The 27,247-nt window shown below is 40.8% G+C and overlaps 1 protein-coding gene across 1 annotated transcript in view; it reads right to left on the bottom strand.

Annotated features, from left to right (window-relative positions):
• The window catches only part of LOC114654860 (cystine/glutamate transporter-like), an 81,720-nt gene extending 54,861 nt beyond the window's left edge, over positions 1-26,859 (bottom strand). Inside the window, exons 1-2 of the mRNA XM_028805695.2 lie at positions 26,484-26,859; positions 13,364-13,490 (exon numbers count right to left, since the gene is read on the bottom strand). Of these exons, the coding sequence (XP_028661528.2) occupies positions 13,364-13,490; positions 26,484-26,667 (311 nt within the window). The 5' untranslated portion in view covers positions 26,668-26,859. The remainder of the gene's footprint in view (positions 1-13,363; positions 13,491-26,483) is intronic.
• Positions 26,860-27,247: the final 388 nt, after the last annotated feature.

The raw sequence follows: 27,247 nt of genomic DNA, 5'->3' as shown, positions 1-27,247 counted from the left end.
ATTATTGATGCCAGACATGGATTCATCATTTGAGAATAAGCTGCCCTCCTGGGATTATTATAATACACTACAGTCCAGAATGATGATTAAAGATTGGAAACCTCATCTTTCTTCAAAAAAATAAGGAATATTTTAACAAACTCCAACCACAACAATCTCTAACATACACATGAATTACAAAAAAACAAGAAGCACAAAAAAACTTCTGACTTTACTAATGATAAGAAAGTAGTCATAGTGAGGTGTCTTGCTGTAGGTATGAAGGAGCCCTAGTAGCATTTCTTGGCACACTTGTGCTGAATAATTCATTAGCTAAAAATACTCAAAGATAGTATGTCACAGAGAGGAATTGTAGCACTGAAAAAAACAAACTACAACTTATACCATCCCAATTCAACAAAGGGTTTACCGTTTCTGGTTGTGATTATTGGTTCTGAACAAATGTTCTGGAGGTTTTGACCACAGCCTCTTCACTGGCTAAGATTTCTGTCTGCTCTATAAAGGCTGTCCATCTCCCAGTCCTTTTCTCATTTTATTTTTTTTGTGCATGCTCTTCTTTTGAACTATTCATAACAATACTTTCCTAACTTGATTATGGCTTTAAATTTTTTAGATCTTATTAGTTTATAATACTTTCTTCAAGCTTTTTATTTCATATAAGTGTGGATGAAATTGTTTTTAACTTTAAGCTGAAATTACAGAAATGTACATGTATAATGATTTGCTCTTGTTGTGATTTGAGATTTTACATATAACTTGATAAATATTTTGTATGTCTTTATTTGTAATTTAGGCAAAGCAATGTAATTTAGTGTTTACCCCAAATATGACTGAGCCTCTTTGAATTTTACGACAGAGTTGGGAGAGGATGTGCCTTAAACCAGTTTGGCGAGTGTTTCTTTGCTAAAGTCTTTCATCCTCCGCAAGAAACCCAGGTTACCTTAACATATGGTTTGGGGGCAGGTGTTAAGATGTTCTATTTCCTCCATTGGTCTGTAGTATGGCTGTTTGGAATTGGCTTGGATCAGAAGCTTTTAAGTACCATGATGTCCTATTGGCTCTAGGGGTTGGACAGAGAATCTATAAGTATATGTGCTTCTACCTCACAATCTCTCTCTCTTACCAACCAACATATGATGAAGTATCTCTCTCTTGTTAATCTGTGATGATGAAGACAACACAATGAAGAGCACAGTTTAGCAGCCGTTTTGAAAAGACATGTGGCTGAAAGCTGAGCACCAATGATGCCTTAACTAGAGACATTTAAGTAATTACAAGTATGTGTGCCACCTGAACTACATATCATCATTTAATCAGGTTGTATGGTTGCCAATATTCAAATATACTATGCATTTTGATATTATTTACGAATATTATCAATAATACATTAGTCTTTTTACTACATCTAATTGCCTGAGGTTATAGATATAGAAGGGAAGGTGGGGATAAGTTATATACAATAATCTATACTAATAAAAGGCAAAGCCCTCACTGACTGACTGACTGACTGACTGACTGACTCACTCACTCACTCACTCACTCACTCACTCACTCACTCATCACTAATTCTCCAACTTCCCGTGTAGGTGGAAGGCTGAAATTTGGCAGGCTCATTCCTTACAGCTTACTTACAAAAGTTAGGCAGGTTTCATTTCGAAATTCAAAGCGTAACGGTCATAACTGGAACCTCTTTTTTGTCCATATACTGTAATGGACGGGGGCGGAGTCGCGTATCGCGTCATCACGCCTCCTACGTAATCACGTGAAACGCCTTGGGGCCAATCTGGAAGAAGGTATCGCAGCGCCTTGATTTAAATGATTCCATGTCTTGGTGGGTTTAATACTGTGTAAGCATACATATTAACACATGTGCAATTAAACGTGTGCATTTACGGGGTGATTTCTCAGGCTTAAAAGCTCGCCTTTTATTAAAAAAGTAAATGCAAACTGTTTTCATTCTGAAGGGCACAAACCACGTTGGATTTTGTAATGATAGTTGATTAGTAAGGTCTATTAAGGGATACTTACAGAATGATTAGTAATGCCTGTGAATGCCGATGCAAGTAGGAGAATGGGCGTGAACTAAAGAACGAGCAGTAACATGTACAGTAAATGTCTCTAAAGTCTGTCTATTAAAAAGTTATTATATCTTTCAATCCTGTGTATTGATTAAACTACGAACCTAACAAGATCACTACATGGTGTCAGAAGTGGCAGATTGGAAGGGGAATGTGAAGAAGAGGTTCAGCTTTTGAACGAGCCTCGTGTCTGTGAGTAACCCGAAAACGTGGTCAGAAACGTTCTAGCAAAAGAGAAAAAAAAATATGGAAGGATTACAGCCCCCACCAAATCTCCAGTTAAAGGGAAATGTAGCTGAAAATTGGAAAAGATTTAAACAGAGATTCGAGTTGTATCTTGCGATTGAAGCATATAGGAAAAGTGAAAAAACGAAAGCGTCTATGCTTCTACATGTAATTGGTGAAGAGGCGCTAGAGGTGTATAACAATTTTCAGTTTGAAGAAGATGGAGACAATATGAAATTGAACAAAATAGTTGAAAAATTCGAAACGTATTGCAACCCAAAGCGCAATGTGACGTTTGAGCGGCACAAGTTTTTTACATGTTTCCAGAAAAGCGGCGAAACAACAGACCAGTATGTGACGGAATTGCGTAATAGGAGCTGTTCTAAGAAGAAACCGTCGAGACATCAAAGGACCAATAACCTCTAATCAGAACACTAACACCAGCGAAACAAATATTAACGAGAAAACAAGTATAAATCAGGAAAGAACATCTCAACTGCAAACACAATTAACCAGAAGATCAAAATGTCAAGTAAAACCACCAGAACCACTCATTGAGACATGTTGAGGATTAAAGGAACATTTTCAATTAAGAAATGCTGAATTCCTTTAACAGTTGTGCTTTTTATACATAGTTTGAATGCTGGATGTATGCCTGAAATGTTTTGGATAGTTCAGTTGTTTGAAGTGATAAAGAATTAAACGTGTGCATTTACGGGGTGATTTCTCAGGCTTAAAAGCTCGCCTTTTATTAAAAAGGTAAATGCAAACTGTTTTCATTCTGAAAGGCACAAACCACGTTAGATTTCAGCCGTTAAACGCACAAAAATGTCGGTACACCAGATAAATAAGCGCAACATATTATCAGTTGTATTGTATGCTTACAATACATATAGAAATGTGTTAATCGTTAACTAATAGTATGGGATGGTGTTTTTCGACTCGCGCCTTGATTTAAACGATTGCATGTCTTGGTGGGTTTGCGTAGCTTATTGTCAATATCTTTACACCTCTTTTTAAGACTTATTGACTGAAACGGGCTTTCACGAAAAAAGTTAGGGCTTTGCTACAGGATACACCCTCCACAAGTTAAGGATGTAAAAATAAAAGGTATATATTTCTGTTTTATTTAAACCTTTTAAGTTCGTATGCATAGCCCCATTTGGCTGTTTTAGTTTTTTTTTTTTTTCTTTCTTCAGTAATATTTAATCTCCTTAAAGAAAAACAACATATGCATTTTACTTTTTTTGTATCTCTTTAGTAATATTTTAGTGTAAAAGGATAACCAGTATTTAAACCTTTTATGTTACTTTATAAAGTTATTTTACACAATGTTGAAAAATTAATAAGAAAGCTACATATTTTGGCAGCTGCTGTTTTAATTTTCAATGAAATGAAAAAAGCTCTCCAAGAGAAAACCTCAATGAAGAAGAAACAGTTTGCACTATCTAAAAAGGAGAAACCCTCATTTATAAAGGTTTGCTGCAGATGACTTAACTGAAAATAAATGAATAGTTCCTATGTGTATAATACATATTTATCTATTTGACTTATGCCTTTATTCCAGCAACTTGCAACATCTGAGGTACAATTTGTTACATTACTTTTGTTTTTTGCAGCACAGGCAGGTGAAGTGACTTCCTCAGGGTCACACAGTGGTGTCAGTACCAGGATTTGAACTGACAAGCTCCGGGTTTGCTGAAATATTACTGAAGAAAGAAAAAAAACGAAAATGGGCAAATGGGGCTATGCATACAAATGTCCATCCATCCATTATCCAACCCGCTATATCCTAAATACAGGAGCCAATCCCTGCCAAGACAGGGCACAAGGCAGGAAACAAACCCCGGGCAAGGTGCCAGCCCACCGCACGGCGCACACAACCACACACCAGGGACAAGTTAGAATCGCCAATGCACCTAACCTGCATGTCTTTGGACTGTGGGAGGAAACCGGAATACCCAGAGGAAACCCAGACAGACACGGGAAGAACATTCAAACTCCACGCAGGGAAGCGAACCCGGGTCTCCTAACTGGCACCTTTCACTGCGCCACCATGCCACCCGCATACAAACTTAAAAGGTTCAAATAAAACAGAAATATATACCTTTATTTTTACTTCCTTAACTTGTGGAGGGTGTATCCTGTAGCAAAGCCCTAAGTTTTTTCATGAAAGCCCCTTTCAGTCAATAAGCCTTAAAAACAGGTGTAAAGCTAAACTTGCAGCACCACTATTCAATTACACTTGCCTAACGCCTCTCCTAAGGGAACATACTGTGGGATCTAGGCATCAGTCAAAGCAACAATCACAGGCCCGATTAGAAAGCGGGAAGCTGTGATTTGTCGTCTCCCTCCCATGTAACAATCACAGCCCGTGTTACAACGCACTATGTATGTATGTATATATGTATATGTGTGTGTTTATGTATGTGTATATATATGTTGATATGTGTATATATATATTTATATTTGCAGTTGGAGATCCACAAAGGGAGAAAAAACGAATCACGTATCATAAAATAGTTTTATTCCTGAGCTTTCAACCCCTATCAGGGGTCTTCATCAGAGGATAATGCTTAGACTTACAAGAATCAAAGGCAATATATAGCAACACATTCAGTATGGGGGGGTGGGGGATGGGGGGGGTGGGTGCAGGTGACTAAGTCAGTATGATCAAGGGGTGGGGGGGGGTTGTATAGTTTAATTAATGTGTATATGTCCTTCTTAAGTTGGCATATGCTGGGTTTATGTCCAAGTGTCTGTTGATGGCGTTTTCATCTGATAGCCAAGACTCGGCCAACTCTCTGGCGCTTTTTGTACTGGCCTTAAATTTTACTTTTACGTTGTCCCAGTTGAATGTGTGTCCTGTCGATTTAGTATGTGCATATATCAAAGATAGTGCGTCCTTTCTTCTGACGGCGTTGCGATGTTTCTGTACACGTGTTGAGAGTTTTTTTGACGTTTGTCCTATGTATACAGCTGAGCAAGAATTGCATGGAATACTATAAACTGCGTTTCGTGTTTCGGCTGTCGATTTCTTGTTTTTAGCATTAAACAGGACCATGCGCAGATTGTTGGTGGGTTTATGTGCTATTTGGATGCCCCACTTGGTCAGGGTGCGTGCCGTGCCTTCTGACACATTATGGTGGTACAGGAGTGAATGCCAGGTGGGGTGGGGGTTCTGATTTACGTTGATTGTATGCTGATTCCTTTGGCGTCTGCTGTTCTTTCTTAATATGACGAATGTGTCGTCTACATAGCGTATCCAAATTTTGGGTGTAATCTGGGATAAAGCTATGTTTTCAAATCGTTGTATAACCAGTTCAGCTAGGAGTCCAGATAACGGTGATCCCATCGGCATGCCTTCTTTCTGTGTGTAATACTTGTTGTAGACGACACATTCGTCATATTAAGAAAGAACCAGCTGCAATCCAGTTCACAATGGAAAAAGAAAACAATCGACACATCAACTTCCTGGACATTTACATCAAAAGAAATAGTGACGCCACCCTGACCACAAGTGTTTACCGCAAACAATGCTACGCAGACAAGATCCTACACTACGCCAGCAACCACCCGGTATCTCAGAAATGGAGCTGCGTGAAAACCCTATTTAAACGAGTCCACACGCATTGTAATACCAAGGAAACAAAAATTAATGAGAGACGCTATCTGTTTCAACTTTTCACCTCGAACGGATACTCAAAATCATTCATTAATCGGAGTCTACACAGCAGACGCCAAAGGAATCAGCATACAATCGACGTAAATCAGAACCCCCACCCCACCTGGCATTCACTCCCGTATCACCATAATGTGTCAGAAGGCACGGCACGCACCCTGACCAAGTGGGGCATCAGAATAGCACATAAAACCACCAGCAATCTGCGCATGGTCCTGTTTAATGCTAAAAACAAGAAATCGACAGCCTAAACACGAAACGCAGTTTATAGTATTCCATGCAATTCTTGCTCAGCTGTATACATAGGACAAACGTCAAAAAAACTCTCAACACGTGTACAGGAACATCGCAACGCCGTCAGAAGAAAGGACGCACTATCTTTGATATATGCACATACTAAATCGACAGGACACACATTCAACTGGGACAACGTAAAAGTAAAATTTAAGGCCAGTACAAAAAGCGCCAGAGAGTTGGCCGAGTCTTGGCTATCAGATGAAAACGCCATCAACAGACACTTGGACATAAACCCAGCATATGCCAACTTAAGAAGGACATATACACATTAATTAAACTATACAACCCCCCCCCCCCCCCGATCATACTGACTTAGTCACCTCCACCCACCCCCCCCATCCCCACCCCCCCCGTACTGAATGTGTTGCTATATATTGCCTTTGATTCTTGTAAGTCTAAGCATTATCCTCTGATGAAGACCCCTGATAGGGGTTGAAAGCTCAGGAATAAAACTATTTTATGATACGTGATTCGTTTTTTCTCCCTTTGTGGATCTCCAACTGCAAATATGCAAATCGTATCACAGACCTTCTCTTCCATATATTTATATATATATATATGTGGATGTGTATATGTATATATATGTATGTATATATGTATATATATGCATATGTAGATATGTGTATATGTAGATATGTATATATATGTATATATGTATATGTATATATATGTTTACATAACCTCTTTAACACACTACTTCTCCACTGCGAAGCGCGGGTATTTTGCTAGTACCTTATAAACAGTGGTAAGTCTGTGAGATTAGGCATTCTAAGGCTACATATTAATAATACAATAGGGGAAAGTAGAGCAATATATATTACTCTACCAAGACAAAACAGCTCTGCATATCTATCCATATATAAAATCCAACGTCTGTCTGTATGTCTGTCTGCTTTTCATGAGAGAACTACTTAACGGATTTAGATCGGGGTTTTCCCTATAATTTGCTTGAACATTCCAGTTGATTTTGCGACTTCTCTCATTGCGTTAGGTATCATAGTTCACTTGCAGTACCGATTTATTTGCGCGAATCAGAGAAACACACAGCGGGCTGAGGGGAGGGGGGCGTTGCCCTCCTCACTCACGTGCCAGCCTCAGGGCATACCTTACCTCTGCTTAACTAGCAAACAAGAGAACTACTTAACAGATTTAAATCAGGTTTTTTTCTATAATTTGCTTGCAAATTCTGGTTGAATTGCTTCTTCTCACATCGCGCTAAGAATCATAGTTCGCTTGCAGGAGAGATATATCTGCGCTAATCCGAGACAGAGGCTGTGGGCTGAGGGTGAAGCGTGTTCATATAATATATATATATATATATATATATATATATATATATATTGTCACAAACTCGACACAGAGTCATAGAAAGGTTTGGGGCAGCCACCCGTGTAATTGATTTCCTGCCTGCAAAAGTCGTTTTTTAAATGAATACTGCACTGATGTGCACACAACCGATTCCAAGACAGAACTGAGAGAATAGGAAAAAGGTGCAGGCTTTTAAAGGGGAAGACAGGAAGTGAGATCATAGGGATCGGGCTCATGGTCTTCAGGCATTGGTTCGAGCCCGGACGTGACATCACAGGGGCCGGAGCCGGCAAGGTCTTCTTACATAGGCTCGGTCCCGGAAGTGACGTCAAGAGAGGCAGGTGGGATCTCCCGTGAATGGTCTACAGGAAAGGGAGAAAAAGAGTCAGTGTACTCTGCTACATCCCAGCATGCCTCGGAACTGCCCTTACTCAAGCCCTTTAGCTGCCTCCCATGCGCACGCGTGTGACAATATATATATATAAAAAAACAAGTGAAAAAATCTCTTACTGCTTATAAAAAAAATGAAAAGCTCCCATTTATGATAATGAGATGATTAGGCCACCATGTCACACGTTCTGACTTTGGTGCCAGAGGTACATAAAGGATTGCATTTAAATTCTAATACACCATTACTGTGTGTGCTTCAGCAGATGCCACAGTAGTTCTCAAACTTAAAATTACTGACAAGGATGAAGATAGATAGATAGATAGATAGATAGATAGATAGATAGATAGATAGATAGATAGATAGATAGATAGATAGATAGATAGATAGATAGATAGATAGATAGATAGATAGATAGATAGATACTTTATTAATCCCAAGGGGAAATTCAATTAAATTAATTAAATTAAATTAAATTCAAGAGCACATTCCCAACTGGTAAAATTTGCAAGTACAGATCAAGGACTTAATGAGAAGTTTGATCAAACTTACTCAAAATTACTTTTATACTGACAAGTGTTAAATTTGAGCTCATGGTTATGTATGCTCAAACGAGTAATACAGGCTGGTCCAGATCTAATTATGCAATTATTGCATTGCATTGCATTAAAAGTTGCATAGTTAGATTTAGACCACCCTATAGACCACTTTGTAAATTAGATTCAAGAAATGGGTTGAAATAACAGTCCTGGCATATGGTGTGACACTGAACAGATCATTTTACATAACAGTATTTGAATGGTAGAGAAGGAGAGTACATTATAAGTCAGCACCCAGATCTTCATGTAAATTTTAAGATGGTGTTTCTGGTGATTAGCACTTGCAAACCTGAATTGTTTAGGTGACAGATCCTTTATATTATAAACTGATTGAATAATAGCATATATTGGAAGCAAATACCGTAATGCCACTATATAAACAAGGACGAATGAATTAATTTGTTTTTGACTCTGTCCTCCTGGGATGTCTAGTCCACTAGCCACCCATTCAAAGTCTTAATGTGCACATTGGCCACACTTAACTCCTTGCCAAGTTTAGCTGTTACCTCCCAATTCCAAGATCAGCATATAGTGGCAGGGATTGGCCTTTAATCCCAAGCATTGGCTTACATCCGGGCATCCACTTCTGGGGTCAGGTACACCCTTAATAATTCTAATTATTCTTTACAAATATTTCAAAGTAACTGTGGAGTGTTCTATATAAATAGCCTAATGCCATAATAACAACATCAAGCCAGTAGAACAAAAAATATTTAGAGTTTCACTTTAGCCACAAGCTTGACATGAAACTAAATTAAACTTTTATATTTCACAGTTATAAGAGCATCACAGAAAAACCAAACATTGAAAATAAAGGAGTATAAATTAATTCATGTGATTCAAATAAAGTGAAGAAGTGTTTTCATTCTAAAGAGTAGGAATTGACATATTTGTGTACAGAAATTAAAGGTTCACATCAAGGTTATTATAGTTTTGCCTTTTTCTATTAGTTTTTATTTCTATATTTTTTCTGACCTTTTTCTGAAGTTTTCCTTCATCGTGTATTTTTAGTTTTAGTTTAGTTTTTATTTCACAAAGACATTTCTATTTTATTTTTATATATATTAGTTTCAGTTTTAGTTTTAGTAATTATGGCATGGAGTGCCTACGGAGTTAGTTTTGTGTCACAATCAGTCGGAACTGTACACTTAACAGATTTGGATATGAGTTTAATGTTAGTGGAAGCTTACTACACTGCCTGGTTTACTATCTGGTTTTGTTTTTGTCTGATAAAACCAAAAATAATCAAAACTAGACACTGAATATAAACAATTTTACACAATTTTATAATTTTTAAAATATTTTCTCATGAAAATCACAGGGGCTTCGGACGAACAGGGCTCTTAGACTTGAATGAGTGTGCAGACCCCACCTAGCTGTATTGACGGAAACAAAGAACAACAAGCATGTAGTGTCAAGGTTAGGGGCAGTGAGTCTTGAATAGACCACCATAAAGGACAGTAAACCCATAATGAGCAGAGCAAGAGCGGGTAATAGGAGTATGGACAGGCATAAAACAACAGAGATTATTATAAAATTATTATTTTATTTCAGTTAGTCTTTCCAGCTACTTTAATAGTTTCGTTTAGTTTTAGTTTTTCATTTCGGTTTTGTTAATTATTTTATTTCAGTTTACGAAAGTGTTTTTTTAATAATAGTTTCAGTTTTGATTTTAGTTTTCGTTAACTATAATAACCTTGGTTCACATGTACTACATGATGAGAGTTATTATCACAAGCATGCAGATCTGGGTCACTCTTTCATATTCAATCTTTAAATCTGAGATCTGTACATATTGTATACGAATTTTGTTTTAGTCCCAAATTGTCACAATGATTCATGGCAAACATTTAATTAAAACTAAGAAATTTAAATATCAGATAAATATTAGATATCTGCACATGCGTTTATGATGTATTTTTTCATTTAAATTGTTGCTTTGAGTTTTAATTTTGTAGTTTCATGTGGACTACATTTTATCTCTAACATAAAGAAGTTTTTTTATTTGAAAGAGGCTCCCAGTAGAATGAGATCTTGAGATCTTCACATTTGATGTGTATTTTTTTCTATCCTTGAAAAAGATTATTTATTATTTACTTTTAAGGTGTATGCATTGACAAATATTGGCAGTAGAATGGGTCGTACTGAAAAGCTCAGTGACTTTAAGCATGGACATGTCACAGAATTCTACCTTTGCCACAAGTCAGTATGTGAAATTTCTGCTCTGCTAGACCTTCCCTGGTCAACTGTGATATTATTTTGAAATGGAAGTACGGGCAACAACAACACAGCCATGAAGTGACGGACTACACAGACTAACAGAGCAGGGCTGCCAAATGCTTAAGTTCATAGTGCTTAAACTTTACCTATCTGGACTACCTCTGAAAGCAACATAAGAACAAATGCTATGCATTGGAAGCTTCACCCAAGCCTAACATCACCAGGCAAAATGTCAGGTTTCTGCTGGAGTTATGTAAAGCACACTACGACTGGACTCAGAAGCAGTATAACTATGCTCTTGGTAGTGATATATCACACTTCACTATTTGGCAGTTTGATCAATGAATCTGGGATTGGTAGATGCCAGGAGAACACTACCTTCCAGATTGAGCAGTTCCTGCTATTAAGTTTGATGAAGGTGGGATAATAGTCTGGGGCTGATTTCAAGGTTTGAGCTAAGCCCCTTAGTTCTAGTGAAGGGTACTGTTAATATTACAGTATACAAATACAATTTCGACAATTTAAACTTTCAACTTTACCAACAGTTTAGGGAAGGTCCTTATGTGTTCCAGTTTGACTGTGTCCGCATGCATAAAGCCAAGTTTCTAAAGACATGGTTTGATGAGTTTGGTATGGAGGAACTCAAGTGGCCTACACTAAGCCCAGATATCAACAATATTGAAAACCTTTGAGATGATTGGAACACTAATTGTGGATCAGGTCTTTTCATCCAACATCAGAACCTGACCTCACAAATGCTCTTTTGGCTGAATGCGCACACATTCCCACAGACACACTCCAGAAACTTGTAGTAAGCCTTCCTAGAAGAGTGTAGGCTGTTCTACCTGAAAAGGGGGGCTAACTGCATATTAATAGTCATAGTTTTCATAGTTGGGATGCCCAACAAGCTAATATACAGTTGGTGTATGATGGTCAGCTGTCCACACGTATTTTGCATTATATTGTAAATGAAACGAAAAAATGAAGAAGTATTAACCATGCCACTCATGGGGAGAACTGGGGGACACCAAAGTCAGTTAAATACAAAAAAAATATGAGACTGCTCTAAGGTTGAAAGCAAAATTTTCTGTAAAAGAAAGTCTGCCATACTCAATAAAATAGCAAATTAAACAGACACTGAGTGAATTCTACATCTTTAAATATCATATTATTAAAATAACTTTATAAAGTCATTGTAAGACAAAAAGTAATATAAGATCCTTCAAGTAATTACATACCGTGTTTCCCCAAAAGTAAGACCTACCCCGAAAGTAAGACCTAGCAGTAATTTCTGATGTAACGGTAATATAAGCCCTCACCCGAAAATAAGGCCCAGGTAAGGCACTTTTACAAATAGTTAAAAAGAGTAAATGTTGTCTTTTGTCCAGCATAACATCAGATAAATATTTTTACCCCCAGACAAGATGAGTACAAAAAGAAAGAGCTACTCCGTTGAGTACAAAAAAGGGAGTTAACATAGAAGGGGGTGCCCAAGGGAGTCCATGATACCGGTAGCGCTGCACTGGCCGGGGCTTTTGAGGTGCACGTTTTTCCTGCTGTGGTGGGTGAGTGTGGAACAGCTTTCAACCTTGTTTTTTGCTTCTTCTCATTCTTTGTGGTCGGCGTGCGGCTGTGGGCTTTTGCTTCCTGCTGGGGAGGGGTGCTGTATTTCACCTTTTTTTAGGCAAGAAAAATCTTTTCTCGTTTGGGAAGGGGTGAGGTGTGGCATTTTTTTTCCCTGGCGGGAGGCGGAGGTTCGCTGCCTCGTGCTGGCCGCAGCGATCGAGAACGGCAGGAGACGGGGTTGAAACTTGGGGCACTACCTCGGAGTAAGTTGTTCTGTGTTTGCCTGCCATGGCCAGGGGAGGTGTGTGCTCTGGGGACTCCGTCTAGTGCGGCGCTATTGCGGATTCATTTGGGTACCCCCTCGTACAGTAGTTTGTAGAACATGAATACCGTACATGTTGATTTGATTGTTGAACAGGCGTTAACGTACCAGTAGTTTGTACCGTATAATTGTTGAACACGAATAAATGTACTTTACTTTTTTGAACTTCAATAAAAATAAGACCTACCCGAAAAGAAGCCCTAGTGCATTTTTTGGACCTAAAATTAATATAAGACACTGTCTTATTTTCGGGGAAACACAGTAGTTAGCTAATCTAAGCCCCTTGGAAAAAACAGACTGGATATTAAAATGGCTATTTTAGTAAACAAAGAAACAATACTTGAAAACAATCCTCATACAGCTTCTCAAAAAGACTAGCAATGAGCAAAATTTAACACCATATAAACATCAGTGTTTTTAGAAGCACACAAAAACAAAAAAGGAGCAAAGACTGTGCCCAAAATCGTGAATAAACATCCATCCATCCATCCAGTGGATGATAAGCATTGACCATTCATTCCAAATAGACCACATCGAGTACCTGCATGTTTTTCTCCACAGCTGCAATCTAAATCTTTACTTTGAAAATGATGATAGTCAAATAGTCCTTCTAGAAATTTAAACTTGTAAAAACTTAATCATTAATACTAGACAAAATAGAATATGTTATCGACTTACCGGATCAAGATAAATTCTGCCCAGAGACGAAGAAATGCTGGCATAGGTCCCAAGGTTTCCAAAAGATAAATATAATGTGCACCAGACTTCTTAATGCTTGTACCTAACTCAGCATAGCAGAGTGCTCCTACGGACCAATAAAAACATGACTGTAAATGAAAGGGAAAAATATTCACAAATCTAAAATAAAGTAATAAGTGATAAGAGTTGAAACACAGACCCGGTAAGTTATCAAAAAACAAACTGGAATACGATTTTGGAACAAGTTAACTATTTAGCATGATTAAGTAAATGGTCTCCTTTTATTTTCTTTGATTCCTATTTTCAGTATATTGTTTAAATTGTAACGTTATTACATTTGTGACGAAGACTGAAGTCCCCACAAAATGGACGATAAGCAGGTTTGGAAATTAACCAATACAGTGATCCCTCGCTATATCGTGCTTCGCCTTTCGCGGCTTCACTCTATCGCGGATTTTATATGTAAGCATATTTAAATATATATCGCAGATTTTTTGCTGGTTCGCGGATTTCTGTGGACAATGGGTCTTTTAATTTCTGGTACATGCTTCCTCAGTTGGTTTGCCCAGTTGATTTCATACAAGGGACGCTATTGGCAAATGGCTGAGAAGCTACCCAGCTTACTTTTCTCTCTCTCTCTCTCTCTCTCTTGCGCTGACTTTTTCTGATCCTGACGTAGGGGGATTGAGCAGGGGGGCTATTCGCACACCTAGACGATACGGACACTCATCTAAAAATGCTGAAAGATTATCTTCACGTTGGCTACCTTCTGTGCAGCTGCTTCGTGAAGCGACATGCAGCACGGTGCTTCGCATACTTAAAAGCACGAAGGGCACGTATTGATTTTTTTATCTGTCTCTCTCTCTCTCTCTCTCTGCTCCTGACGGAGGGGGTGTGAGCTGCCGCCTTCAACAGCTTTGTGCTGAGATGCTTCGCATACTTAAAAGCAAACAGCCCTATTGATTTGTTTGCTCCTTTGAAGAGGAAGATATGTTTGCATTCTTTTAATTGTGAGACTGAACTGTCATCTCTGTCTTGTCATGGAGCACAGTTTAAACTTTTGAAAAAGAGACAAATGTTTGTTTGCAGTGTTTGAATAACGTCCCTGTCTCTCTACAACCTCCTGTGTTTCTGCGCAAATCTGTGACCCAAGCATGACAATATAAAAATAACCATATAAACATATGGTTTCTACTTCGCGGATTTTCTTATTTCGCGGGTGGCTCTGGAACGCAACCCCCGCGATGGAGGAGGGATTACTGTATTGTCCATCTTCTTTTGCTATGGAAGAAAAAAATAATATAATTTCACTGCAAAAGTCAAAGCATTTTAAAATTTCAACAGTGGTTTCTTTTAAATGGTCTACAGCAAACTGTACAATGATCTTTTTAAACTACTGTTAAGAAAAGATTATTAATTATTCACCCAGAAGTGATCAGCATAGAAGTTTAAGGTACTTGAACTCTACTGCAAGGCAACATAATTGCTCGGAATACAGTATACAGCATCTTGGTGTTACATCCTCATACTGGTAACAAAATGCCTAGAATTAATCAGCACTATATACACATACATATATATAAATTCATTTATATACAGTGCATCCGGAAACTATTCACAGCGCATCACTTTTTCCACATTTTGTTATGTTACAGCCTTATTCCAAAATGGATTAAATTCAGTCAGAATTCTACACACAACACCCCATAATGACAACGTGAAAAAAGTTTACTTGAGATTTTTGCAAATTTATTAAAAATAAAAAAATTGAGAAAGCACACGTACATAAGTATTCACAGCCTTTGCCATGAAGATCAAAATTGAGCTCAGGTGCATCCTGTTTCCCCCGATCATCCTTGAGATGTTTCTGCAGCTTAATTGGAGTCCACTTGTGGTAAATTCAGTCGATTGGACATGATTTGGAAAGGCACACACCTGTCTATATAAGGTCCCACAGTTGACAGTTCATGTCAGAGCACAAACCAAGCATGAAGTCAAAGGAATTGTCTGTAGACCTCCGAGACAGGATTGTCTCGAGGCACAAATCTGGGGAAGGTTACAGAAAAATTCCTGCTGCTTTGAAGGTCCCAATGAGCACAGTGGCCTCCATCATCCGTAAGTGGAAGAAGTTCGAAACCACCAGGACTCTTCCTAGAGCTGGCCGGCCATCTAAACTGAGCGATCGAGGGAGAAAGGCCTTAGTCAGGGAGGTGACCAAGAACCCGATGGTCACTCTGTCAGAGCTCCAGAAGTCCTCTGTGGAGAGAGGAGAACCTTCCAGAAGGACAACCATCTCTGCAGCAATCCACCAATCAGGCCTGTATGGTAGAGTGGCCAGACGGAAGCCACTCCTTAGTAAAAGGCACATGGCAGCCCGCCTGGAGTTTGCCAAAAGTCACCTGAAGGACTCTCAGACCATGAGAAAGACAATTCTCTGGTCTGATGAGACAAAGATTGAACTCTTTGGTGTGAATGTCAGGCGTCACGTTTGGAGGAAACCAGGCACCGCTCATCACCAGGCCAATACCATCCCTACAGTGAAGCATGGTGGTGGCAGCATCATGCTGTGGGGATGTTTTTCAGCGGCAGGGACTGGGAGACTAGTCAAGATAAAGGGAAAGATGATTGCAGCAATGTACAGAGACATCCTGGATGAAAACCTGCTCCAGAGCGCTCTTGACCTCAGACTGGGGTGACGGTTCATCTTTCAGCAGGACAACGACCCTAAACACACAGCCAAGATATCAAAGGAGTGGCTTCAGGACAACTCTGTGAATGTCCTTGAGTGACCCAGCCAGAGCCCAGACTCGAATCTGATTGAACATCTCTGGAGAGATCTTAAAATGGCTGTGCACTGATGCTTCCCATCCAACCTGATGGAGCTTGAGAGGTGCTGCAAAGAGGAATGGGTGAAACTGGCCAAAGATAGGTGTGCCAAGCTTATGGCATCATATTCAAAAAGACTTGATGCTGTAATTGCTGCCAAAGGTGCATCGACAAAGTATTGAGCAAAGGCTGTGAATACTTATGTACCTGTGATTTCTCAGTTTTTTCATTTTTTAAAAATTTTCAAAAACCTCAAGTAAACTTTTTTCACATTGTCATTATGGGCTGTTGTGTGTAGAATTCTGAGGAAAGAAATGAATTTAATCCATTTTGGAATAAGGCTGTAACATAACAAAATGTGGAAAAAGTGATGCGCTGTGAATACTTTCTGGATGCACTGTGTATATATGGGGCAAAAAAGTATTTAGTGAGCCACCAATTGTGCAAGTTCTCCCACTTAAAAAGATGAGAGAGGCCTGTAATTTTCATCATAGGTATACCTCAACTATGAGAGACAAAATGAGAAAAAAAAATCCAGAAAATCACATTGTCTGATTTTTGAAGAATTTATTTGCAAATTATGGTGGCAAAAAAAGTATTTGGTCAATAACAAAAGTTCATCTCAATACTTTGTTATATACCCTTTGTTGGCAATGACAGAGGTCAAACGTTTTCTGTAAGTCTTCACAAGGTTTTCACACACTGTTGCTGGTATTTTGGCCCATTCCTCCATGCAGATCTCCTCTAGAGCAGTGATGTTTTGGGGCTGTCGCTGGGCAACACGGACTTTCAATTCCCTCCAAAGATTTTCTATGGGGTTGAGATCTGGAGACTGGCTAGGCCACTCCAGGACCTTGAAATGCTTCTTACGAAGCCACTCCTTCGTTACCCGGGCGGTGTGTTTGGGATCATTGTCATGCTGAAAGACCCAGCCACGTTTCATCTTCAATGCCCTTGCTGATGGAAGGAGGTTTTCACTCAAAATCTGACGATACATGGCCCCATTCATTCTTTCCTTTACACGGATCAGTCGTCCTGGTCCCTTTGCAGAAAAACAGCCCCAAAGCATGATGCTTCCACCCCAATGCTTTACAGTAGGTATGGTGTTCTTTGGATGCAACTCAACATTCTTTCTCCTCCAAACACGACGAGTACAGTTTTTACCAAAAAGTTCTATTTTGGTTTCATCTGACCATATGACATTCTCCCAATCCTCTTCTGGATCATCCAAATGCTCTCTAGCAAACTTCAGACGGGCCTGCACATGTACTGGCTTAAGCAGGGGGACACGTCTGGCACTGCAGGATTTCAGTCCCTGGCGGCGTAGTGTGTTACTGATGGTAGCCTTTGTTACTTTGGTCCCAGCTCTCTGCAGGTCATTCACTAGGTCCCCCCGTGTGGTTCTGGGATTTTTGCTCACCGTTCTTGTGATCATTTTGACCCCACAGGGTGAGATCTTGCGTGGAGCCCCAGATCGAGGGAGATTATTAGTGGTCTTGTATGTCTTCCATTTTCTAATAATTGCTCCCACAGTTGATTTCTTCACACCAAGCTGCTTACCTATTGCAGATTCAGTCTTCCCAGCCTGGTGCAGGTCTACAATTTTGTTTCTGGTGTCCTTTGACAGCTCTTTGGTCTTGGCCATAGTGGAGTTTGGAGTGTGACTGTTTGAGGTTGTGGACTGGTGTCTTTTATATTGATAACGAGTTCAAACAGGTGCCATTAATACAGGTAACGAGTGGAGGACAGAGGAGCCTCTTACAGAATAAGTTACAGGTCTGTGAGAGCCAGAAATCTTGCTTGTTTGTAGGTGACCAAATACCTATTTTCCACCATAATTTGCAAATAAATTCTTTAAAATCAGACAATGTGATTTTCTGGATTTCACTCCCGACTCCAGCTCCCTGATTGGAGGGAGGCAGCCCATTTTATTCTCACCCGGATGTGCTCCAGGTGCTTCATGTTCTTCCGGCAGCACTTCCTGGTGTGGTGGAAGTGCTGCTCTTGCACCCAGAAGCACTCCGGGCATCCTTGGCAGGATCATCCTCCATTTTTCCGGGTGTGGCAGAAGTACACATTTCCCAGGCTCCCTGAGGCTCAGGGCGCCCCCTGGCAGTGACCACGGGCCCCAACGGGCTTGAGCCTCCTTGCTCCTCTCCCGTGGTCCTCTCCCAATCCAGGGCGGTTGCCCCCTCATGGCCTGGAGGACGAATACGCCACCTCCCGGTCCTTCCAGGCGTCCCAGCGACATATATATATATATATATATACATACACACACACACACACATACACACACACATACACATGTCAATATACAGTATATATATACAGCTCAAAAAATTAAGGGAACACTAATCATCACAGTCTAACACCAAGTCATTTAAGCTTGCACTTAAGGTGCATTGGAAAGGCAACAGCAAGACGCTCTCCAAAATGGGAAAGGGAATGGTTTTGCAGGTGATAGCCACAGACAACTGCTCTCTCCTTATCCTTCTTGACTTGTCCTTCTCTATAGTTTTGCATTTTGCTAGTGTTGTTGTCACTACTGGTAACATGAGGATGTACCTGCAGTTGATTCAGGTTACACCAATAGTCCAGCTCCTCCAGGATGGCATATCCATACATGCTGTCACAAGAAGGTTTTCTGTGCCTCCCAGCACTGTCTCAAAAGAATGAATGAGATACCAGGAGATGGGCCTTTACAAGAGAAGAACTGAATAGGGCCATAGAAGGACATCAATCCAGCAGCAGGTCCGGTATCTGCTCCTTGGTGCAATGAGGAACAAGAGGAGAACAGCCAGAGTCCTGCAAAATGACCCCAAGCTGGGTACTGGTGTGCATGTTTTTAACCAAACTGTCAGAAACAGACTCCATGAGGGTCTTATGAAGGCCTGACGTTCTCTAGTGGGACCTGTGTTCACAGCCCATCACTGTCTAGCTTGAATGGCATTCGCCAGACAACACCACAGTTGGCAGCTCTGCACAGTGCACAGTAAGGAAACATGTTTCCCTGCACAATGAAATTCTTTCTTTGCTGTCCACACCAAATGACAAAACCAACATATAAAGATAATAAGTAGCAGATAGATTATAAGTAACAGAGGCAGCATAAAGTATAAAAACAGAATAGAAATATAAAATGTAATGTGCAGGTAGGTGTGTGATAGACAAGTCAAATACAGTTACAGTTGTGTGAGGTAGATAGAATGAGGTGAACCACGGTTATAAACTCCAGTCAGTTATTTAGGAGTCTAATGGCCTTGGGAAAGAAAAAGTTCTTTAGCCTAGAAGTCCTACATTTCATACTTCTATACCTCCTGCCTGAGGGTAAAAGTGTGAACAATTCGTGTTGGGGGTGGGTGGGGATCCCTGAGGATCGAGGCAGTTCTCCTGCGGACTCTGCAGTAGTAGATGCTCTGCAGAGAGGGCAGTGGGGTCCTAGTGATCTTCTCAGCAGCCTTTACCACTCTCTGCAGGCGTTTGCGGTCCATAGTAGTAGTGTTGCTGTACCACACGGTGATGCAGCTGGTCAAGATGCTCTCCACAATGCAGCTGTAAAAGTTGCAGAGGATCTTAGTTGACACACCAAACTTCCTCAGCTTCCTCAGAAAGTACAGCCGCTGTTGAGCCCTCTTGACCAGCTGTGTAGTGTTAAGTGTCCAAGTGAGGTCCTCACTGATGTAGACACCCAGGTATTTAATGCTGCTCACCCTCTCCACTTCAAGTCCTCGGATGAACAGTGGCTAGTAAGGTCTCCTCTCCTTCCTAATGGCCACTATCATCTCCTTCGTCTTGTCTGTGTTGAGAGTGAGGTTGTTGTCCTCACACCATGACGCCATACTGTCCACCTCCCTCCTATAGGCCGCCTCATCCCCACCAGTGATGCATCCATCACTGCAGTGTCGTCTGCAAACTTTAGGATGATGTTATCTTTGTGGGAGGCGACACAGTCGTGGGTGAACAGGGTGTAGAGGATGGGGCTAAGGAAGCATCCCTGTGGGGTGCCTGTGTTTGTGATAATGGTGGCTGAATCCTATTACCAATCCTGAGAGACTGGGGCCTGCCAGTCAGAAAGTCTAGGAGCCAGTCATAGAGGGTGGGGTGCAGGCCAAGCGCGGACAGTTTACGGGTGAGTTTATGGGGAATAACCGTGTTAAAGGCAGAGCTGTAGTCAACAAAAATCATCCTGATGTAGGAGTCTTTGTTCTCCAGAAGGGAGAGGGAATGATGTAGTACGGCCAGGATGGCATCTGAGGTGGACCTGTTGGGCCGTTAGGCATACTGAAGGGGGTCCAGAGTGGGCCAGCACCACTCTCTCAAAACACTTCATGATGATTGGAGTGAATGCTACCGGTCTGTAATCATTCAGGCAGGTGGGTGGGCTTTTTTAGCAAGGGGGACGATGATCGTAGTCTTAAAGCAGGATGGAACGATGCGCTGACTGAGGGAAAGGTTGAAGATGGAGCAGAGAACATCAGCCAGCTCATTGGCACATGCTTTGAGAGCACACCCAGGGATGTTGTCTGGTCCAGCTGCCTTATGGGGGTTGATCTTCCTTAGTGCTTAGTGTACCTGACCTGAAGAGACTATTGGGGGAGGGGAGGGGGGTTGTGTGTTCCAGGTGTGTGTGTGACTCGACTCTGTGCTGTTGCTGGATGTCTCAAAGCGGGTGTAGAAAGTGTTGAGATCATCCGCCAGACTGTCTGTGGAGCTGATTGTGCTGGTGGTGTTCATGTAGTCTGTGATGTGCTGTAGGCCCTGCCACATACTTCCAGAGTCAGCAGTAGAATAGAAGCCCTCCAGCTTCTCTCTGTAGTGCCTCTTGGCTGCTGTGATGGCTTTTCTTAGTCCGTACTTTGCAGCTTTGTACTCTGTCTCAGTGCCTGATCTAAATGCAAAAGAGTGGGCTCGCAGCATGTAGCGTACCTGACTGTTTATCCAGGGTTTCTGGTTGGGGAACTTCCTGACTGGTATTGTGGGCACGATGTTGTCAATACAGGTGCTAATGTACCCAGTCATGTACTCAGCATAGTCCTGTATGCTGATAGAAGAGCCCTCTAGAGTGGCTGCAACCCTAAATACATCCCAGTCTATCTAAGCAAAACAGTCCTGCAGGGTGCTCTCAGTCTCTGGGGTCCGTAGTTTAACTTGCTTAATTATAAGGTTTGTTTGCTTCAGCCTTTGTCTGTAGGCTGGGTACAGATACAGAGTGACATGGTCTGATTGCCCGAAGTGGGGGCAGAGTGCAGCCCTAGATGCAGCGCGTATGTTGCTGTAAACATGATCCAGTGTGCACGTGCTGGTGGTATTTAGGAGTACAGTCTGTAAATTGCACTGATTGAAGTCGCCAGCTGCAATAAGAACAGCATCGGGATGAGCCGTCTCTAAGGCACCGATGATGTCATGGAGTTTGCTGAGCGCTGCTGTGGAGTTAGCTCGTGGTGGGGTGGGATGTAAACAGCAGCCAAAAACACAGCAGTGAATTCCCTTGGTAGATAATACAGTAGGGTCGGCATTTCAGGAGTAAAATCTCCCCATCTTGTGAGCAGTGCTTATAAACAGTCCATACATCTCCACACCATGAGTTGTTAATAAACACACACACACACCCCTCTTTAGTCTTACCGGAGGCGATCTCCTTGGTGCACGGAGTGAGTCTGTAGCTGAACGGCGCATTCTGGGACTTTGTCCGAAAGCCAGGTCTCAGTGAAAATTAGAGCACAGCACAGATGAGAACAAGTTTACACTACCCATGTGATGGTCGTGAAAGGGTCTGGACATGCCATGTTGAACATTATGCAGCCTGCAACATTATCCAGCATGACTGGTTTGGCAGTGGGTCAGTGAGGGTGTGGGCAGGCATATCCTTGAAGGGTCGCACAGACCTCCATGTGCTAGGCAATGGTACCCTGACTACTATTAAGTAGCAGGATGAAATCCTCAGAGCCACTGAGCAGTGTATATATTGTAACCACAACCGCAGAGTCAATAATGCCCAGACACGCTTTCGGCTTAAATAAATGGTTTTTATTTGGCTCCAACACTTCCTTTACCAGAACACCAGCAAAAATACACCAAGTACAATTCCCCTTCTCCCTTCAACATCATTGCCCTCTGCCTCCCATTTCTGACTCCTCCAAAATGAGGCAGTGGGCTGTCTTTTAACAGTAGAATCCCTGAAGCCTGTGAAAATATTCGTAATGCTGGGCCACCTTAATTTTACTCACACCTCCTTATCACCACATTAATTGTGCACTGATAGCATCTTTGTTTTGCAAATGTGTCAATTGGCCGCAGGCAGCTGAAGTCAGACACAAAATACTCACAGCTGAAGTCTGTTTATCTGGAAGTGAGGTATCTGGAATTGTATAGGAAAATAATATATTGTTTTCCTCCCACAGTCCAAAGACATGCAGGTTAGGTATATTGGCGGTTCTAAATTGTCCCTAGTTTGTGGGTGTGTGTGTGTGTACCCTGCGGAGGGCTGGCACCCTGCCCGGGGTTTGTTCTTGCCTTGCGCCCTGTGTAAGCTGAGATTGGCTCCAGAAGACACCCGTGACCCTGTGTTAGGATTCAGCGGATTGGGAAAATGGTATGGTATGGTATAATGTATTGTTATTTCAAAGGGCAGCACGGTGGCGCAGTGGTAGCGCTGCTGCCTCGCAACAAGGAGACCTGGGTTCGCTTCCTGGGTCCTCCCTGCATGGAGTTTGCATGTTCTCCCCGTGTCTGCATGGGTTTCCTCTGTGTGCTAAGGTTTCCTCCAACAGTCCAAAGACATGCAGGTTAGGTGCACTGGCAATCCTACATTGTCCCTAGTGTGTGTGTGTGTGTGTGTGCGCTGTGTGGGCTGGTGCCCTGCCCGGGGTTAGTTCCTGCTTTGCGCCCTGTGTTTGACTGGCTCCAGGAGACCCCTGTGACCCTGTGTTAGGATATAGCAGGTTGGAAAATGACTGACTGACTGTTATTTCAAATACATACATTTCACGTGTGTTCCGTGTCTGTAACAATCTGTGAAAATGTAGGATGACATTTCCTGTTCAATACATAACTAAAAACAGAATTTTTTTTTCATATATTATAGTAATAACGACAAAATGTAGACATGAAGTGTGTAATGTGTGAAGACTGAAGTCCAGATATCAAATAAACACTTTCACAAAAGGTATAATAAAAACCAGTGTGCTTGTATTCAAGAATAAAATGAAAGAAAAAGAAATTGTTCAATTGCATGTTGCTGTCAGTAACAAAACCCAAATATTAATCAATATGAAGTAAAGACATTTGCATGCATGTGTGTGTTTGCGTGTTTCACAGTGGAAATGCGGTGGACTCAAATTAAGATAATTGAGGGTGCTCCTTGTCCCAGTCCGTGACCAGTCCCTTCAGGGTGATGTCATCAGCAAACTTCAGCAGTTTACTAGATGGGTCACAAGAAACGTAATCACTGGTGAAGAAAGGGAAAAGGAGAGGAGATAGAACACAGTCTCGAGGGAACTTAGTGCTGGGGGTCAGGGACTCTGACTGATATTCTCCAATCTTTACTGTCTCAAACCTTTTGCTTAGAAAGTCAAAGATCCAGGGACAAGTAACAGTCCACATTCATACTAAGATGTTTGCTATGAAGACATTCTGGTATGATTGCATTAAATGCTGTACTAATATCCACAAATAAGATCCTGGCAAAAGTAGCTGGAGAGTCTAAAGATGCATTGTATCAGCTATGCTCACTGCATCATTAACTTACTTGTTGGCACGGTAAGCAAACTGAAATGGGCAAGGAGAGAATGTTTGACAGATTTTAGATTCCTAAGAATCAATGATTCAAATAACTTCATTATTACGGAGGTCAGCGTTACAGGTTTTTTTAACATATATATAAACACACACACACACGCACACACATACACATAGTGCACCACATCAGGGTTAGAGAAGTAAATAATTTGTATGACTAATCAGGTGTGGTTTAAAAATAAAAAATGAAAAATGACACATATTCACATCAGTATGCTTCAGTACAAACAGTATGGTCATTAGGACCAGCTCTTCCACAGACAAAAGCAAGCCAGTAGGATGCTGCACTAAACACCACTCAGTAAAATACATCTGACTGTGCATACTCAGAAAATAATCCAGATCAGGGAGAGCATGTGAGGAAGCACACATGATAAAAATATAAGAAAAATGAAATGTGATTTACTTTATTTAAACAAGTCCATAATCCCAAAATACAGACACTAGGTATAAGTACACTGAAGTAGAGTTCAGAAAAGGACAAATCCAATGGAAGTAGTCAAAACTTGAAGCAAAATTTCTAAAATGGGGATCAAAGCACAAACTATGTTGCAAATCACAACTTAAAATCCAACTCATCTCAAAACTCTGGTTTCATCGCACTGTCCAAAGACTGTGGCCACACTAAATTGGTCCTAGAGTGTGCTTGGTTTGTGTGTGCTTCTGTTCATCCTGTGATGGACTGGCACCCTCTCCATGATTTGTTCTTGCCTTGTGCCCTATTCTAGCTGGGATGGGCTCCATTAAATCTGGAACCTTGGTCTGGATTAAGCAGTTAAGGAAATTACAAAACTATTTAATAGTTATGTACTGTGTTATGTATTTGTGCCTTCTGTCTGCATTCCTTGTGTTTTGTTGGTGGAACCACACAAGGGAGGGCCATCATGGCATCATTGCCTGAGACTCAGACTATATATATATATATATATATATATATACAGTATATATATATATATATATATATATATATATATATATATATATATATATATATATCAAGGTTTGCAGACATGGTCCCTCAGAGCATTATTGAGAATTGAGGGGTTTGCATTGTCCTGTAAATATACTTCTGATTGTCTCGTTATTGTGGATTCTAGTTTTGTTCTTTGATTAAAGATTGGAGTGGTTAGCCTTGGAATGCCGTTTTGAGGCAAACCCTTTTTTCCTAATTTTTGCCTTTTATTACGTTTTATATAACACATTATTTAAAGTTAAATTACAACATTTTGTCTTTTCAAACGAGAATTTTGCAGTTACCCTCCCTGTTGAAAGGCAAGGGTTGTTCATCTGTCATGCAAAAACTTGTGAAATACTTGGCGTTGAAGCTTGACTTTGGTTTCAATCAAGAACTTAGGATGTGATACATAATCCTGTAGCAAAAAATTGGAGGTGTGGGCTACCCCTTCAACCTAATCAGGCCCCATATCCTTTTCATGGAAAACATCGATGTAGGCACACGCAGTGGCCAATAGGAAAAGTCCTGTCATGCTGATATGCACCATGGCAGACAGGAACAGAACAGCAGCAATATCTGCTAAGAGTGTAGCACATTACACATGCCAATCAGATGTGTGTCAACTCCGGAACACACAATGCATGTGCAAACTGACGAATGCTAGGGTCTCTGGTCATTTGATCTGATCACAAAACAGAGACATTTATAACATTAGAAACGGCAAGACCGTCAAGCTCACTGCAGCATCAATCCAAAAGGAGGAATTTCACTGACAATGATCAACAAACCATGAGATGGCAGGACACTGCCACACATCCCAAAGTGACGGGGTCAGCCTTAATAAAGAGCCATTGAGCAGTTCCCTAACACTGTGTGAATTTCAAGACCACCTACCAGAATAACTCCCTGACATGACACAAGAAAAATGGTGGCGCATAAACCACCTTTCTTTGTGGAACAGAGAGGTCCAAGTGTTGCCTAGTGGCTAAACATTTTTACTTTTGAGTAAAAATGGATGCTAGTCCGAGTGTGCTGTCATCTTTCATAACAGTGATGTGATGCCGTCTCATGTTATGCCAACAAGTCACATGACACTGCTGCCAACAACAGTATGGATATGCATATGAAAGTTAAGATGAAAAATGGTGGCACTTATCTCAAAATAATGTTGTGGTAATGTCACAATATAACAAAACAGAAATAAAAAAATGTTTAAATAACAATACCAGTACTACAAAAATGCAATAGAATTATTGCTGAACTTTCCTAAGGCACATACTGTATTTGAAAAATAATAATAAAACCACATCTCGTATGCTGTACAAAAATCTCATAGTTTGTTCCATTCAAGTTTCAGATTTACTTCACAGAATAAAAAATCGAGAGCTCATTTCCTTTAATTATAAAATAACTAAAGGAAAATCATATAGAGTTTCAATTTTTTACAGCTGCTGATAAACGTTAACCTAAACTTCCTGAATTAGAAAACCTACTGAATTAGAGTGTTACTTTACTTACCAAAAATGGAAAAAATACCTGTGACCAACCAGATAATGAGAGACAGGCCCACATTGCCAGAGTTTTTCAGAACGCCTTTTGGAGAAATGAAAATCCCACTTCCTACCACTGTGCCTGCAATAAGGCACACGGCTCTCAGAAGGGTGATCTTCTTCCTCAAGTAAACAGTTTCTGAACTTGCCATTTCTGAAATGAAGCTACTATCTGTGTTATAAGTGTTTTTGGTCACTTTCCACAGATCCTCTCTCTTTCTCTCTGCAAACGTAACAGCCTAGCGTTAAATAAAAACTCCCTTCCTACATCAGTACTTTAACGTTTAAACGAGAAGGACAAGGAAAGGAAATCCTCGGTGGCTTGTCACTGACAGAGTTGCAATAAGCTGATCTCACACTTTTAAGCGCTGCTCGACCTGTTTCGCGCATGCGTCATTATCCAAGCGGCGCCCTTGCTGACATGCACTCCGCATGCGCGTGCTCTACAGCGCGCTTTCCAGCACTGCTTACCCGATTTCAACTGCATATTTGAATACACAGCTCGTTGTATTTTCATTTGAGAGGTGCATTAGCTTAACATAATAATAATATTATGAAAATATTCCGTTGTTGTGCATAGATTCATTGTATGTTTCGTCTGTTCTACTGGATTAAACTCGTTATTATCCTCGCTATAAACGTCACTGCCTCACATTGAGAATGCCTAATTTTCTTAAGACTCTATAACCAGAACAACCAGGCCATCTTTATTTTCGTTACTTAACGATTCTT

This window comes from Erpetoichthys calabaricus, chromosome 1 (genome assembly GCF_900747795.2).
Source record: "Erpetoichthys calabaricus chromosome 1, fErpCal1.3, whole genome shotgun sequence".
Classification (NCBI taxonomy): domain Eukaryota; kingdom Metazoa; phylum Chordata; class Cladistia; order Polypteriformes; family Polypteridae; genus Erpetoichthys; species Erpetoichthys calabaricus.
Note: the sequence above shows the minus strand (reverse complement) of the source record. Positions and strands in the feature narration are given on the sequence as shown.